Genomic DNA, 13,252 nt, shown 5'->3' with positions numbered 1-13,252 from the left:
ACACCACATTATCTTGTGATTCAACAGAACAGGCGTCTCCTGTTCTTCTATTACTGCTTTGAACCAGAGCAATGCATTAGATTGACAGGGTGTGCAGATCTTCTGCTTGGAAGTGACGTTTCTGTCATGGTATTTTTCAGCAGTAGTTGCCATCCACTGCCACTAATGTGAGATGTCAGAAACCCGTGGACAGATTTCTCAGGTTGTCTGCCCATGTGTTTGACATTTTTGGCCGCTTTCTGTATTGAACAAGCAGCAATGTGTCACATAAAGATATATATATATATATATATATATATATATATATATATATATATATATATATATATATATATATATATATATATATATATATATATAGTGCTGTCAATCATGATTAATTGCATAATATTATTGTGGTTAATATACAATACAGTTTAAAAGATTCGGGTTGATTGTTTTATCGAAAGAACTGAAGTCCCTTATCCTCACCAAGGTTGCATTTATTTGATCAGAAATACAGTAAAAACTGTAATATTGTGAAATATTATTACAATTTAAAATAACTGTTACATAAATACATTATAATGTATTTAATGTATTTATATATTAAAAGAAACATTTCTTAATTTCAATGTTGAAAACAGATGTGCTGCTTAATATTTTGCTGAAACTGTGATGCACTTTATTTCAGGATTCTTTGATGAATAGAAAGTTCAAAAGATCATTTGAAATAGAAATATTTTGTAACATTATAAATGTCTTATTATACTGTCACTTTTGATCAGTTTAATGCATCCTTGTTGAATAAAGTCATTACTTTCTTACTAACCCTGAACTTTTGAACGGTAGTGTACATAGTCTTTTGTTTCTAGGAGCACAGCTCATGTTATTGCTAACATACCTCTGGCATAATGCAAGTCTTCGAATTATTTTCAGAGTTCCCTGACACTCATCCATTTTCCTTCTTCTGGTCTCCTCCAAACTCAAAAATCTTAATACGAGTCTATCCGCAAAGATAAAAGGCAAGGTGTACGGTTACAGCTAGATCAACAGTGTGGGAGCAGCCCGAGGTTCTGTGAAGTTCTGGAGGTGAAGGAGCTCCATGTGGGGGATTAATATGAGTTCTCCTCTCGCATCCAAACCAAACAGGCAATCCCACTCCAAGGACCGGGAAATCAAACTCTGTTTGTTTTGTGTGAGGATTATTTACATAGTCTGATATTTACGGAGGCGAGGGCAGACATCGTCACTACAGAAGAGGGATTTTTTTAACAGAAATGAATCTGGAAGTTTAATGGTCTTGATATTCGGTAACAGTTTACAATAAGGTCCCATTAGTTACCATTAGTTAATGCATTCACCAACATTAACTAACAATGGGCAATACATTTGTTACAGCATTTATTATTCTTTGTTAATGTTATTTGAAATATAACATTCATTTTTTAGTTAATGTAGCTCAGGTCCATTAATATGGTAATATGGTAACACTTTATTTTGATAGTGCACTTCAGACATTTTGCAACTACCTGTCTGCTTAATATCTGCTAACACTTTATTTTGATGCTCCACAACAGACATTCTACTGACTAAGTTACTTTGCAACTACGATGACAATGTCAACTTATTCTACTAACCTGTACCCTAACCTAAGTCTACTAATACTCTAATGAGAGTTGGTTGACATGTAGTTGCAGTTACTTATAGTTCTATCTAAAGTGGAGTGGACCATCGAAATAAAGTGTAACCAGTAATATTAGCAGATACAACTTTTGATTTGAATAATTCATTAATAAATATGGAAGCTTGTTTCTGCCACTGGATAAAATAAAAAAAGGTAATTGCGATTTTTTTCATCTCACAATTCTGACTTTTTTCCTTGCAACTGTGTGATATAAACTGCCATTTACGGGTTATAAAGTCAGAAATGCGTAATATAAAGTCTGAATTAAGAGTTCTCGCAATTCTTACTTTTTTTAACGAGTTATAAAGTCCAATTCTGAGAAAAAAAATAATACTTTTTTCTCAGAAATGCAAGTTTATATCTCACAATTCTGACTTTATAACTCGCAATTGCCAGTTTATATCTCACAATTCTGACTTTATAACTCGCAATTGCCAGTTTATATCTCACAATTCTAACTTTATAACACAATTGCGAGTTTATATCTTGCAATTCTGAGAAAAAAGGTCATAATTGTGAGATAAAAAGTCGCAATTACCTTTTTTATTTTTTATTCTTTCAAGCTTCCCTAAGTAAATGTTAAAATTAACATTAATTAACTAAGATTAATAAATGCTTTAGAAATATTTTCCCCTTTGTTAAATAATGTTAACTAATGGAACCTTATTGTAAAGTGTTACCTGACATTTTTGACATTTCCATCATCATTTACTCTTTCTTTCTTCCATGGAGGAGATATTTTGCAGAATGTCTAAGCTCCTCTTTTCCAAACAGTAGAATGAATGTGGACACGGGTTTTCAAGCTCCCAAAATGATAATATTTTGTATTGAAAGTCCTCTGAAGTTATACATGTTAAATTTTGGGATGAACAGAATGAAATTTAATTCAGAATTTGCTGAAAATCGTTTTAAATGCTGAAATCTCATTTGCGTTAGCATTCATTTTGCCATTTGGACCCTTTCATTTTTTACCTTCTTCCAAATGTCTTTGTTTTCAGTGTAAAAAAAGAAAGCCATACAGGTTTGGAATGACATGAGGATGAGCAATTATTGTAAAACTATTATTGTAATCTATTCCTTTCAGCCAGCCAAACAATCTCTCTTGTGAAAAATAGGAACACACAGCTGTATTTCACTTTTCTAGGCACAATACGTTTCCTACAGAGAGAAAAATGAAAACATTTGGTGATATGTCTGTTCGCAGTCACTGTGGAACGGTTATCCACCAACAAAGCACAGCTGCTGGATCTGGCAGTTAAACATCACTTTAACAGGATCGCCACTCGCTGCCTAGGAAGGTTTTTCTGTCAGATATAACAAAGAGTGAGGTGAAAAGAAGCCCTGATGAACTCGCTGAAGCTCTAGGAAAGCATTCATCCCTTTCGCTCAGCTTTGTTCACATAAGCTCTCTCCCAAGACGACTCTCATGCCATTTGATTGAAACAGAGACTAAATAAAGATTTATCAGGGCTAGTTTTATGTCATGTTCCTCTCAAAATTTTCAAAGATGTTTTCCTTCAAGGCATTTCCCTTAGTTTCTTTGCGATTAGGGTCTGTATTTGAGTTTAGGGTCATGAGGGATGCCTTTAATTGGATCTCATTTCTGCAGATCTGCTGTTTATTTGAAGAAGACTGGGGCAGAATTGTAGCGACTGAGATCACCACTGGGAAGGGAGGGGTTAAGACCTCTGAACATGGCCGTGCTCAATCATGCTTCCCCTTACTCACTGCACAAATACCCATGGGCACACTTTCCTACATTGTGCTAAAGTTGTGGCTGTGGCCTGCAAGGCCTCAGCGTAGATCTTTCCCACACTCTCAACAGGCCGTCATGTGTGCGTTGAGCTCAGATCGAGGGAGGGGGAGACCTCAAGCTTTATTGGCCAATGACCTGCAGCATATACTATTGTGCAGAGCAGGGACCAATCAGAGAGCTCACGTAAGGGTCAGTCGACAGCCCTGTGCTTTAGCTCTGCTCTGCTGCAGCTACACCGCATTGGGAGGAATTTATCAATAACATTTATATTCATTTATATAATGGTACTTTCAGAGTTTTGTCAATAACATTACATTACGATTATTACAGAAAAGTAATTTACTTTTGTTAGTTTTCATTCTGACTGTTTTTTAAGTGTTTATTTTTAGTTTTTTCACAGTATCCATTTTATATTTATATTATTTTTGGGCAGCCGAGATGAATGCATTAGCTAATGTCATTTAACAGTGTTAAAGGGATAGTTCACTTTGAAATTAAATTTTGGTATGTTTTAGCTTACCTCAAGGGCATCCAAGATGTAGGTGTCTTTTTTTCCGCAGTAGTTTCAATTTTGATATTTTAGGTCAGACCGTTCTTGTCTGTCAGTCGTATAATGTAGGTCTATGGTCACTGTCTCAAAGAGCATGCACAGAGTCCAAATTAAAACAATTCCCCTTAGACACGAAACGAGCGGTTTGTTTGAGAAAACTAACAGTATTTATATCGTTTTTACCTCTTATACACAGCCACGTCCAAGTGATCTGAGGGCGCTCGCGCATCCTGGTGTGTGACGTGTACACAGACTGGTGCATAGATATATACACTAGATGTCGCCTAAAGACATTCGTTCCAATGAACTGCCGTAGACAAGGCGACATCTAGTCGCCCTCAGATCATTTGGACGTGGCTGTGTATAAGAGGTAAAAACGATATAAATACTGTTCGTTTCTCACACAAACCGCTCGTTTCGTGTCTTAGGCCATCAATGTGTACTTACGATGGGGAATTGTTTAATTTGGACGATGGGGAATTGTTTTATTTTGGACTCTGTGCATGCTCTTTGAGACAGTGACCATAGACCTGCATTATATGACTGACAGACAAGAACGGTTTGACCTAAAAATATCAAAATTGAAACTACTGCGGAAACAAAGACACCTACATCTTGGATGCCCTTGAGGTAAGCTAAAACATACCAAAATTTTATTTCAAAGTGAACTATCCCTTTAACACTGTTTTTAGTGCAGTCTTGTGTTATTGATAACAAGGTTAATTTTCAGATAGGTTGTAAAGGTTTAAAATGTTATAATATCCTGTGTATCTAAAATTAAATGGATTCTGTGTCAGTTTAATTTTAGTTTTGGAGTCACGGCTATATTTTAGTTCCCTTATTTCAATTATGTTGTTTCAATTATTTCAGATAACAAAAATTATTTTATTTAGTTTTCATTTCGGACTGCTTTTGGACTTTTTTTTTTTTTTTTTTTTACATTGCTTAACAATTTAGTAACAATATTTAAAATATATAAATAAAAAAATATTGTATACATTGCCCATATAAAATAATATATTTAGACATAATTTAGTGCAGTAGAGGATTTTTTATTGTGTGTGTGTATTCTAAGGAAAGATCAGAGAGGGAAATCACGTAGATATCTGATAGCAGCGCCTGTGGCATTTATCAGTCTCTGATCTTTCCTTAGAATACGCACACACAATAAAAAATCCTCTACTGCACTAAATTATGTCTAAATATATTATTTTAGATGGGCAATGTATATAATATTTTTTTATTTATATATTTTAAATATTGTTACTAAATTGTTAAGCAATGTAAAAAAAAAAAAAAAAAAAAAAAAAAAGTCCAAAAGCAGTCCGAAATAAAAACTAAATAAAATAATTTTTGTTTTCTGAAATAATTGAAACAACATAATTGAAATAAGGGAACTAAAATATAGCCGTGACTCCAAAACTAAAATTAAACTGACACAGAATCCATTTATATACATATTTTTGGACATATTTTGGTCCTCATGAGGAAAACAGCATATAAATCATATTCAATTATGTTTTGTTTTTTTTTGAAAATGTGAAAATGCAAAAAAGTTTTCTGTGATGGGTAGGGTTAGTCTTGGGGGATAGAATATACAGTTTGTACAGTATAAAAATCATTATATCTATGGAAATCCCCATAAAACATGGAGACCCAACGTGTGTGTGTGTGCGTGCAGGGTTTGGGTGTTGGGCTTCAGTCTGTTATAGAGGGCCAGCGCTGTTCTGCTAATCCCCTGTTTTCACACACAGCTGTTTCCTGTTGGGAACATGGGCCAGGCTAGGGGCCTTTGTGAGACACACACAAACTAGAGGACACAATTTGCTTTTCCAGACAATGTTCACTGAAACGCCAAGGCCGCAGTGTCTGCCATCCAAAAGCCTGCGTGAAAACAACTTTGTCAGGAAATAATGCTCAACACAGCAATTTAGTTCATCTCTCTATTTCTTCATTCTAGGGAGTCCATTCCATTAAGACAGAACATGTTTTTTGCTGAGAAAAGTCTCCAGATATTGGGCAATAAATGCAGTTATCAGGAGATTGTGGCTTATGAAGTCAGCAGATATAATTGATTCTTGGAAGAAGAGACGTGTGAAAAATCCTGTACTGACTCAGATCACCCTGAGCTTCAGACATCTCATCAGTCAGCTTTATTTATGGATTGGGCTCTGACCTCTGGCCTGATTCTCCTGTAGTATAGGAGTGAAAGTCTGAGCTGAGTTCAAGATAAAAAGCCTCCAGTCATTCTTGTGCCTGTTCATTTGTAATATTTGGAAATAATAGGATCCATTTATTACAGCCAACGTTCTGTAATGTAAACCGCCCTTAATGTAATGCAGTCATGACTGTAAAATGTGTAAATGTGCACTTAACCAAATGTTGTTCCAAGGGAGCAATACTTGAGAATGATTATTCATCTCCCTACAGCACTTAATGAAGTAACAGGAGATTATAGGCATTATGTGTAAAAGCTACGTTTTAGAGTTAACTGAAATTCTGCTGACGGGCACTGTGTGGTATGAGCGTCCCGAATAGTTCTCAGACAAAGATAGGAACATCCTGTTACTTTTAGACTTTCCATTCCTGAATTAGAACTGCTTTTGGGATCGTGTTGCCCTATTTGTTTTAATAAAATGGTAAAAAAAGTGAGATAAGAGAATACGAGCTCAAAATGTGTTTTATATCAACTTTTATTGTCCTGCTTGTGTAGAAGTAGAAAATCTTCTTCTGTAAGATTTTTTAAATGTTTTTGAAAGAGTCTCTTATGCTGTTGTATGCAACACAGTTCATGTTCAGGTTAAGGAACCAAACGATAAATGTGAACTTTAATCACAATATAAGCAAAAACAAAAGTAAGTGGCAACCACCCCACGGCCGACTGTCACAAGATAATAAAGCATTACCGTAAATGGTCCTCTCTTGTCTTCTACTGTTGTCACTTGATATTTTATCTTTCCGGAGCTCCTCCGTTTAAAAAATCCATTTTTGATCAATGTAATGCATCATTGCTGAATAAAAGTATTAATTTCTTGCAAAAAAATCAGTATTACCGGCCCCAAATTTTTTAATGGTACCTCGAGGTATGAATCCTTTAATTAATTATAGTGACTGTATTAGTTGATGCCGGACTGATGTAATTTATGTAATTATTTTATTTAGCTTTTTACTTTGTATAAATGGGACTAAGCTGAAATGCTGTTGTTCTGTGTACAGAGTGAAACACTTATCTTTTTGTGGTCTTTTTTTACAGAGTGAATCAGTGAAATATTTCCTGGACAACTTGGATCGGATTGGCCAACTGGTGAGTCATGATAACGCAGCATTATTAAATAGTGCCAGTTCTTCATGGTATATGACCATGCAATATAAACAAAGATAGTCAGTCAGAATAGTGCAACGATGCAATGTTTCCCAGCAGAGGTGGGGGCATTGAAGACTAGAGACACTGAAAATGAAAGTAAAATGGTCTCTTTGAGATTGATATTGGCCAAGGTTGCCAAGAACACATAGTGTGTCTCAGATGAGTGATTAAAAAAAAGGTGTGTTTTGTGTGAGCATGGAAACCAAGGCCAAAGACAAAACAGACACATGTTATAGTTTGTGTGGGATGCGGGCCTTTTTAAAACTGCTTCAAAGATCATTTTGTCTGTCCTTGTGGCAATTTTCATTAAGGGTTGTGTATTTGTGACAAAAGATTGCCTGGAAACCACTCTTATTTTTGCTTTTGATTTATTTTTATTTTTATTTTAACACATAGATTTCACAAAAATCAGAATGGTTAAGTTTGCAAAAAGTATAGTTTTTCTGTTTTAAGTTGCATAAGTGAGAAAAGAAGATCTGGTAGAATGTGAAACTCTAATAGACCTGTGTCAATAATAATCCTTCTTAAAGGGATAGTTCGCCCAAAAATGATATTTAACCCATGATTTACTCACCCTCAAGCCGTTCGAGATGCATATGTCAATCTTTTTTCAGACGAACACATTTTCAGTTATTTTAGAAAATGTCTTAGATCTTTCAGTGGTTATAATGTGAACCTATGGGGTCCACCTCGTTCAAGTCTCAAAATGTGCATGCATCCTTCATAAAAGTAATCCATCCGGCTCCAGGGGGATAAACGAAGGCCTTCTGAGGGTAATCCGTGCGGTTTTGTTGTAAAAATAGATTGACATATGCATCTCGAACGGCTTGAGGGTGAGTAAATCACGGGTTAAATATCATTTTTGGGCGAACTATCCCTTTAATAAAAATTTTTCAGATCAATTTAGCTAAAGCAAATTGTAAAAAATGAGTGCTAAAAAAAAAAACCCAAACAAAACATATTTATTATTGACTTTATTTACTCAACCTGTTCTTACAGAATTATCTACCAAGCCGACAGGACATCCTATTGGCCAGGAAGGCCACCAAGGGAATTGTGGAGCATGATTTTATCATTAAGAAGATCCCTTTCAAGATGGTAGATGTAGGTGGCCAGCGCTCTCAGAGACAGAAATGGTTTCAGTGCTTTGATGGCATCACCTCCATCCTCTTCATGGTGTCCTCCAGCGAGTATGACCAGGTGCTGATGGAAGACCGGCGCACTAACCGCCTGGTGGAGTCCATGAACATCTTTGAGACCATAGTCAACAACAAGCTCTTTTCCAATGTGTCCATAATCCTCTTCCTCAACAAGATGGACCTTCTGGTGGAGAAGGTACGCAAAGTCAGCATCTGCAAGCACTTTTCCGACTTCCGGGGAGACCCTCACCGACTGGAGGACGTGCAGGCCTATCTAGTGCAGTGCTTCAACCGCAAACGTCGCAACCGCAGCAAGCCACTTTTCCACCACTTCACCACTGCCATTGACACTGAGAACATTCGCTTTGTCTTTCATGCCGTCAAAGATACAATTCTTCAGGAGAACCTTAAGGACATAATGTTGCAGTGACATTTACAGTTGTTTGATCTGTTTTTGCCATTGTTTGTGTCCAATTTCCATCCTATCGCAGGAGGAAGTGCCATCTGGACTTCTGGCGTCATGATGCAAAATGTACTTTGCATCTTGTGTTAGCTGATCAAGTACTCCATTATGCAGAGCTTTATATGAGAGACATGACATTCATACAAAACAATTGAATGAATCTCTCTGTCATCACTCGTTTTAATTTCTTCCTGTGAAACAGGAAGTTTGAAGACACCTTAGATGGTGGAAAAGCCAAGAACATTTGAGGGGATTTTACAGTATTTTAACCTACTTTCTTAAGGATAAACTCAAACAATGCACAATAACTTTATACTGGCTCATCTCCCAAATAACATCCTAAAAATAAATGGCAAACCTGCACTGAACATCCTGCTTGGTACAAGTAGTTAATTTCATGTCATTTGACAGGTTTATTTTTGATATAATCTAACATTTAAATCACATTTTGCTTTATCTATACTTGTGAGTTTATAGATGACATGCAAAGTTCTCATTAACAACTAAGCAGGGTTTTTGTACATAGAGTGAACAGCAGCTTTTGTACTTGTTAACTGTGTCTGCTTTTGTTTGTCTCTTCACGGTAAGCTACAAGCTTTGAGATTTAGAGTAGGGTCAAATCACTGGTTATGCCTAACACCACTAACTTAAGATGAATAATGCAGTAATGGTATTCTTTAAATGTCATTATTGCACAGCATATGTACTTTATGAGTATTCATATGATGTTAAGCCTCTGTGTAAATGTATATAACCTGTGTAGTTCATGACTCTACAAGGAGAATTATAGAGGGAGTCAACCTGATGCTGTTCAGTTATACCATCAGATCTTAGTTGTTCCTTGATTTCAGCCAGGGACTGAGCTTTATTCTCCTGGTCTTGTTGAATGGCAGCTGTGAACAGCTGTGTGATTTTGGTTTTAGCTGATGTGGCTGCAAGAGTCCCAGGTTGCGACCCCGGACGAGCCCCCGATTTGTTGCACCCATGTTGCGGTCTATTCTTTTGAACTACTCCATGAACAGGGTGTGAAGCGACTTCCCTGAGACTTCTGCTAATGCTGAGGAGTGTTTGTTGGTGGTGGAGGCACAATTTGATCTGTTTTCCAGACATCTGTTTTTGTCATCAGAGGTAGTCGCTGACTCACAGTTTCCTCGGAGGGCGAGCGGTTTCAATTTCAGTGCAGGTGTCTGCTTGTCAGAATTTTGTTTTACTGTTGTTTTGTGTTGAGAGACAGCTTGAGATATGTTATCAGATAGTTTTCAAGAGTTTTAAAAAGAGCATCAAGCTCTTTTCTTGAATGCTTTCTGTTTTATGTACTGCAGTGGACACTGTGGCTCATTTCTATTACAAAGCAACAATGACAGTGTTTCTCTGTGCCCTAAAGGCATTTCAATTCTGTCCTTCCTTGTAATCACCGCCGTGCCATGTTGGCTTACTGAACGTTGGCAGGAAGGGATTTGATTTGAGAAATTGGACACACCCTGAGAACCTTTGTCCCTGACAGCTCTTCCCAGTGGGAGCAAAACATGTGCATTTACTGGAAGATCTCTGGCTCTTGTGCACATAAAGAAGCGGAATAGATTCTTTAATTCAAGGCTGTGTTCATCGTTGTTTCCTCTTCTAAGACCATAAATCCATTGGGAGAGTTTAAAAGTTAAATAGCGGAAAAGAAACACAAATACAAAGACTATTGAAACTCGTAATCAAGATAAGCATATGGCGTGTTCTTAATTTGATATAAATTATATTTGGAGAATAATAAACAGAGAAATTATTTCCAGTTCCAGTTGATTTTAATCTGCTGAAGATGATTTAACTACAATATTTACATTACATTTGCTGCTCTGGTGTTTTGTCCCACTTAGGATGTCATGAGTGTCACTGTTAACATGATGTCTACTTCAAAACTCCTTTCAGAGTTTTACTGTACTTTTTTCCTCTTTCATATTCCGCTTCCCTAATGTTTTACGTATCCAGTGGTTGTAAAAAGTGTGAAATTCCAGATTAACTGCATTATGTGTGTTTTGTATATAAGAACTGTATAAATACAATAAAAATGTTGAGTTATGCTTTTTGCCTTGTTCTTTACTGCACATTGTATAACTCAATATGCACTGTAACAAATATCCTGTTATATTTTTGGTTAAAAAAAAATAGGCAGCTGTGGTTGCCTGAAGTTCAGCATAAAAATTCATTGTAAATGTTTCAGGTATTACAGGAAGGCATATTAATGCCTGTATATCTTACAACTTATAACTGTAGGCTATATTTTATTAAGTGATAGATTATTAATATACCAATCATATATTTTCAAGTCTTGTCCTTAAAACATGGCCAACACTCATATATATAGACGTGGCCAGAGTCACACACACACACACACACACACACACACACACACACACACACACACACACACACACACACACACACACACACACAAACTATCTGATGCAAAAAAATAATGCAATAAACATTAAGTAAATAACAAAAAATTTACATTACTGATATGAACATTATGTCTGAGAATGTTCTTTTATTGTATTCCATCGTAAATTTATATGGTAATTCATAGTTTGTACTTACAAAAACATACATTATTTTAAAGTAAAATGACTGCAATGTTAAAATTTACAGCTTTTATGTGGTATTAAGTTAATTTACTGTTAAGCAATTAAAAGGTTTGTACTGTTGCATTAGTATTTTTTTTCTGTATAAATACATTTTTTTACAGTATGTACAAGTTAAAATCAGTCATAGTAGGCTTCTACCATGCATGTGACTTCCAAATACCATAGTTTGATCATACAATCAACTTTTGACGTCAACAACACCCTTTTTAAAATATCTTATGTCCAGATACATTTCATTATTTGCATTTTGCATTGCTTATTCATTTTTAGGTCACCATTGTTTGAGAACCACTGATATTGGCCAGTAGCCTTTGTATGTTAGCAGATTATTTGGGGTAATTTATTGTTGTCTCTGCATCTTATTACTATTAGCTTTCTGATGTCTTAGTTGGGTGTAAAGTTTAAATCTGCCATTTTCCCATATATGAAAAACCAAAATGTCGCCACACTGTGCATTTCCTGCACACTGCTTTGGGAGCAAGTTCAAACAGAGACAAATAAACAAAAGTTATGCAAGAGTTAAGTGCCAGAGGAAGTGTTATCCCAGCCTGTGCTCAGTAAGTACCATTCTAACTTGAAGCTTAGATGCATCTTTTTCAAAACGCCACCCGTCTTTGTATCCAGCTATTTTAGGCTTTATTGTCATATAAGAGTTGCTGAGAACTTTTCCTTTCCTGTGAGGGATCTAATGTTTGACTATGAACAAAGAGGCCCTATTATGGTAAGACGCATCTAAACAAATATTCCCCATGTAACCCTTGAAAAATCCCCTGCTCAAGGAAGAAGATAATGTCTAAGCACACAGAAAGCCTTTTCTGGCCCCACCATGGCCTATTTGCGTGAGGTAAAACTCATGACTTGTGTTATACTCACATTTCCTCCAGGCTGCCTTTCATTGCACTTCAAAATTGAATGCTGATATTTAGTAATAGTAAATAAGGGCAGCAGTCATTGCCAGACTATTTAACAACGTTTCAGTCTGCCCTTTATTTTAATCACGGACTTTCAAATACACATCCAAAAGTGATTTTCCCAGAATAAAGGAGTGAGAGAAAATGTCAGCTCTGACATTAGCTGGAAAAGATGAGCCTACGGGAATTTTACTGTTAGTAATAGTAATCTAATCGCAACTGCAAAAACTTTGCTGGAAGGACACGAATCAGTGTGCAGATGGCCAGAGTTTGTACAGACAGAACAAATCATCTGACTCTTGTATGACTGGGAAATCTCTCACCGACCAAAGAAAACCATTATGAACTTCAAACACCTTGTAACAAGAGCGCCCCCTATTGGTTATGAGTAAAGAAGTGTCTTTTTTTTTAAATGACCCCACCTTGTAAAATATAAATCTCTTTAGTTTAGAACATGATATTCAATATTACAAGGGGATTTAACAATACAATGATGCTTATGTTTAATTCCTTTTTGTTTCTTTAAAATTTTTACATTATGTCCAATATCAACTTAGAAAAGAATAGTTGGCCTTTCATTTGATCATATTAATTTATTTATAAAGAAATTAATACTTTTATTTAGCAAGGATGCATTAAATAAATCATAAAGGTAAATGAAAGTAAAGACATTTATAATGTAAGAAAATAATTATATTTTAAATAATTAGGCCTACTGGTCTGTTCTTTCAAGCTTTATATTCATGAAAGAATCTTTCACGGTGTGTAAA

At 35.8% G+C, this 13,252-nt stretch overlaps 1 protein-coding gene across 1 annotated transcript in view; it reads left to right on the top strand.

Annotated features, from left to right (window-relative positions):
* Positions 1 to 11,007, top strand: part of gna12a (guanine nucleotide binding protein (G protein) alpha 12a) — a 39,929-nt gene extending 28,922 nt beyond the window's left edge. The window contains exons 3-4 of the mRNA XM_081380309.1: positions 7,226 to 7,276; positions 8,336 to 11,007. Coding sequence (XP_081236435.1) covers positions 7,226 to 7,276; positions 8,336 to 8,905 — 621 coding nt within the window. The 3' untranslated portion in view covers positions 8,906 to 11,007. The remainder of the gene's footprint in view (positions 1 to 7,225; positions 7,277 to 8,335) is intronic.
* The last annotated feature ends 2,245 nt before the right edge of the window (positions 11,008 to 13,252 follow it).

Source organism: Scardinius erythrophthalmus (assembly GCF_964197995.2).
Source record: "Scardinius erythrophthalmus genome assembly, chromosome: 1".
Taxonomy (NCBI): domain Eukaryota; kingdom Metazoa; phylum Chordata; class Actinopteri; order Cypriniformes; family Leuciscidae; genus Scardinius; species Scardinius erythrophthalmus.
The sequence above is the reverse complement of the archived record's forward strand: the minus strand, read 5'-3'. Positions and strand labels throughout refer to the sequence as shown.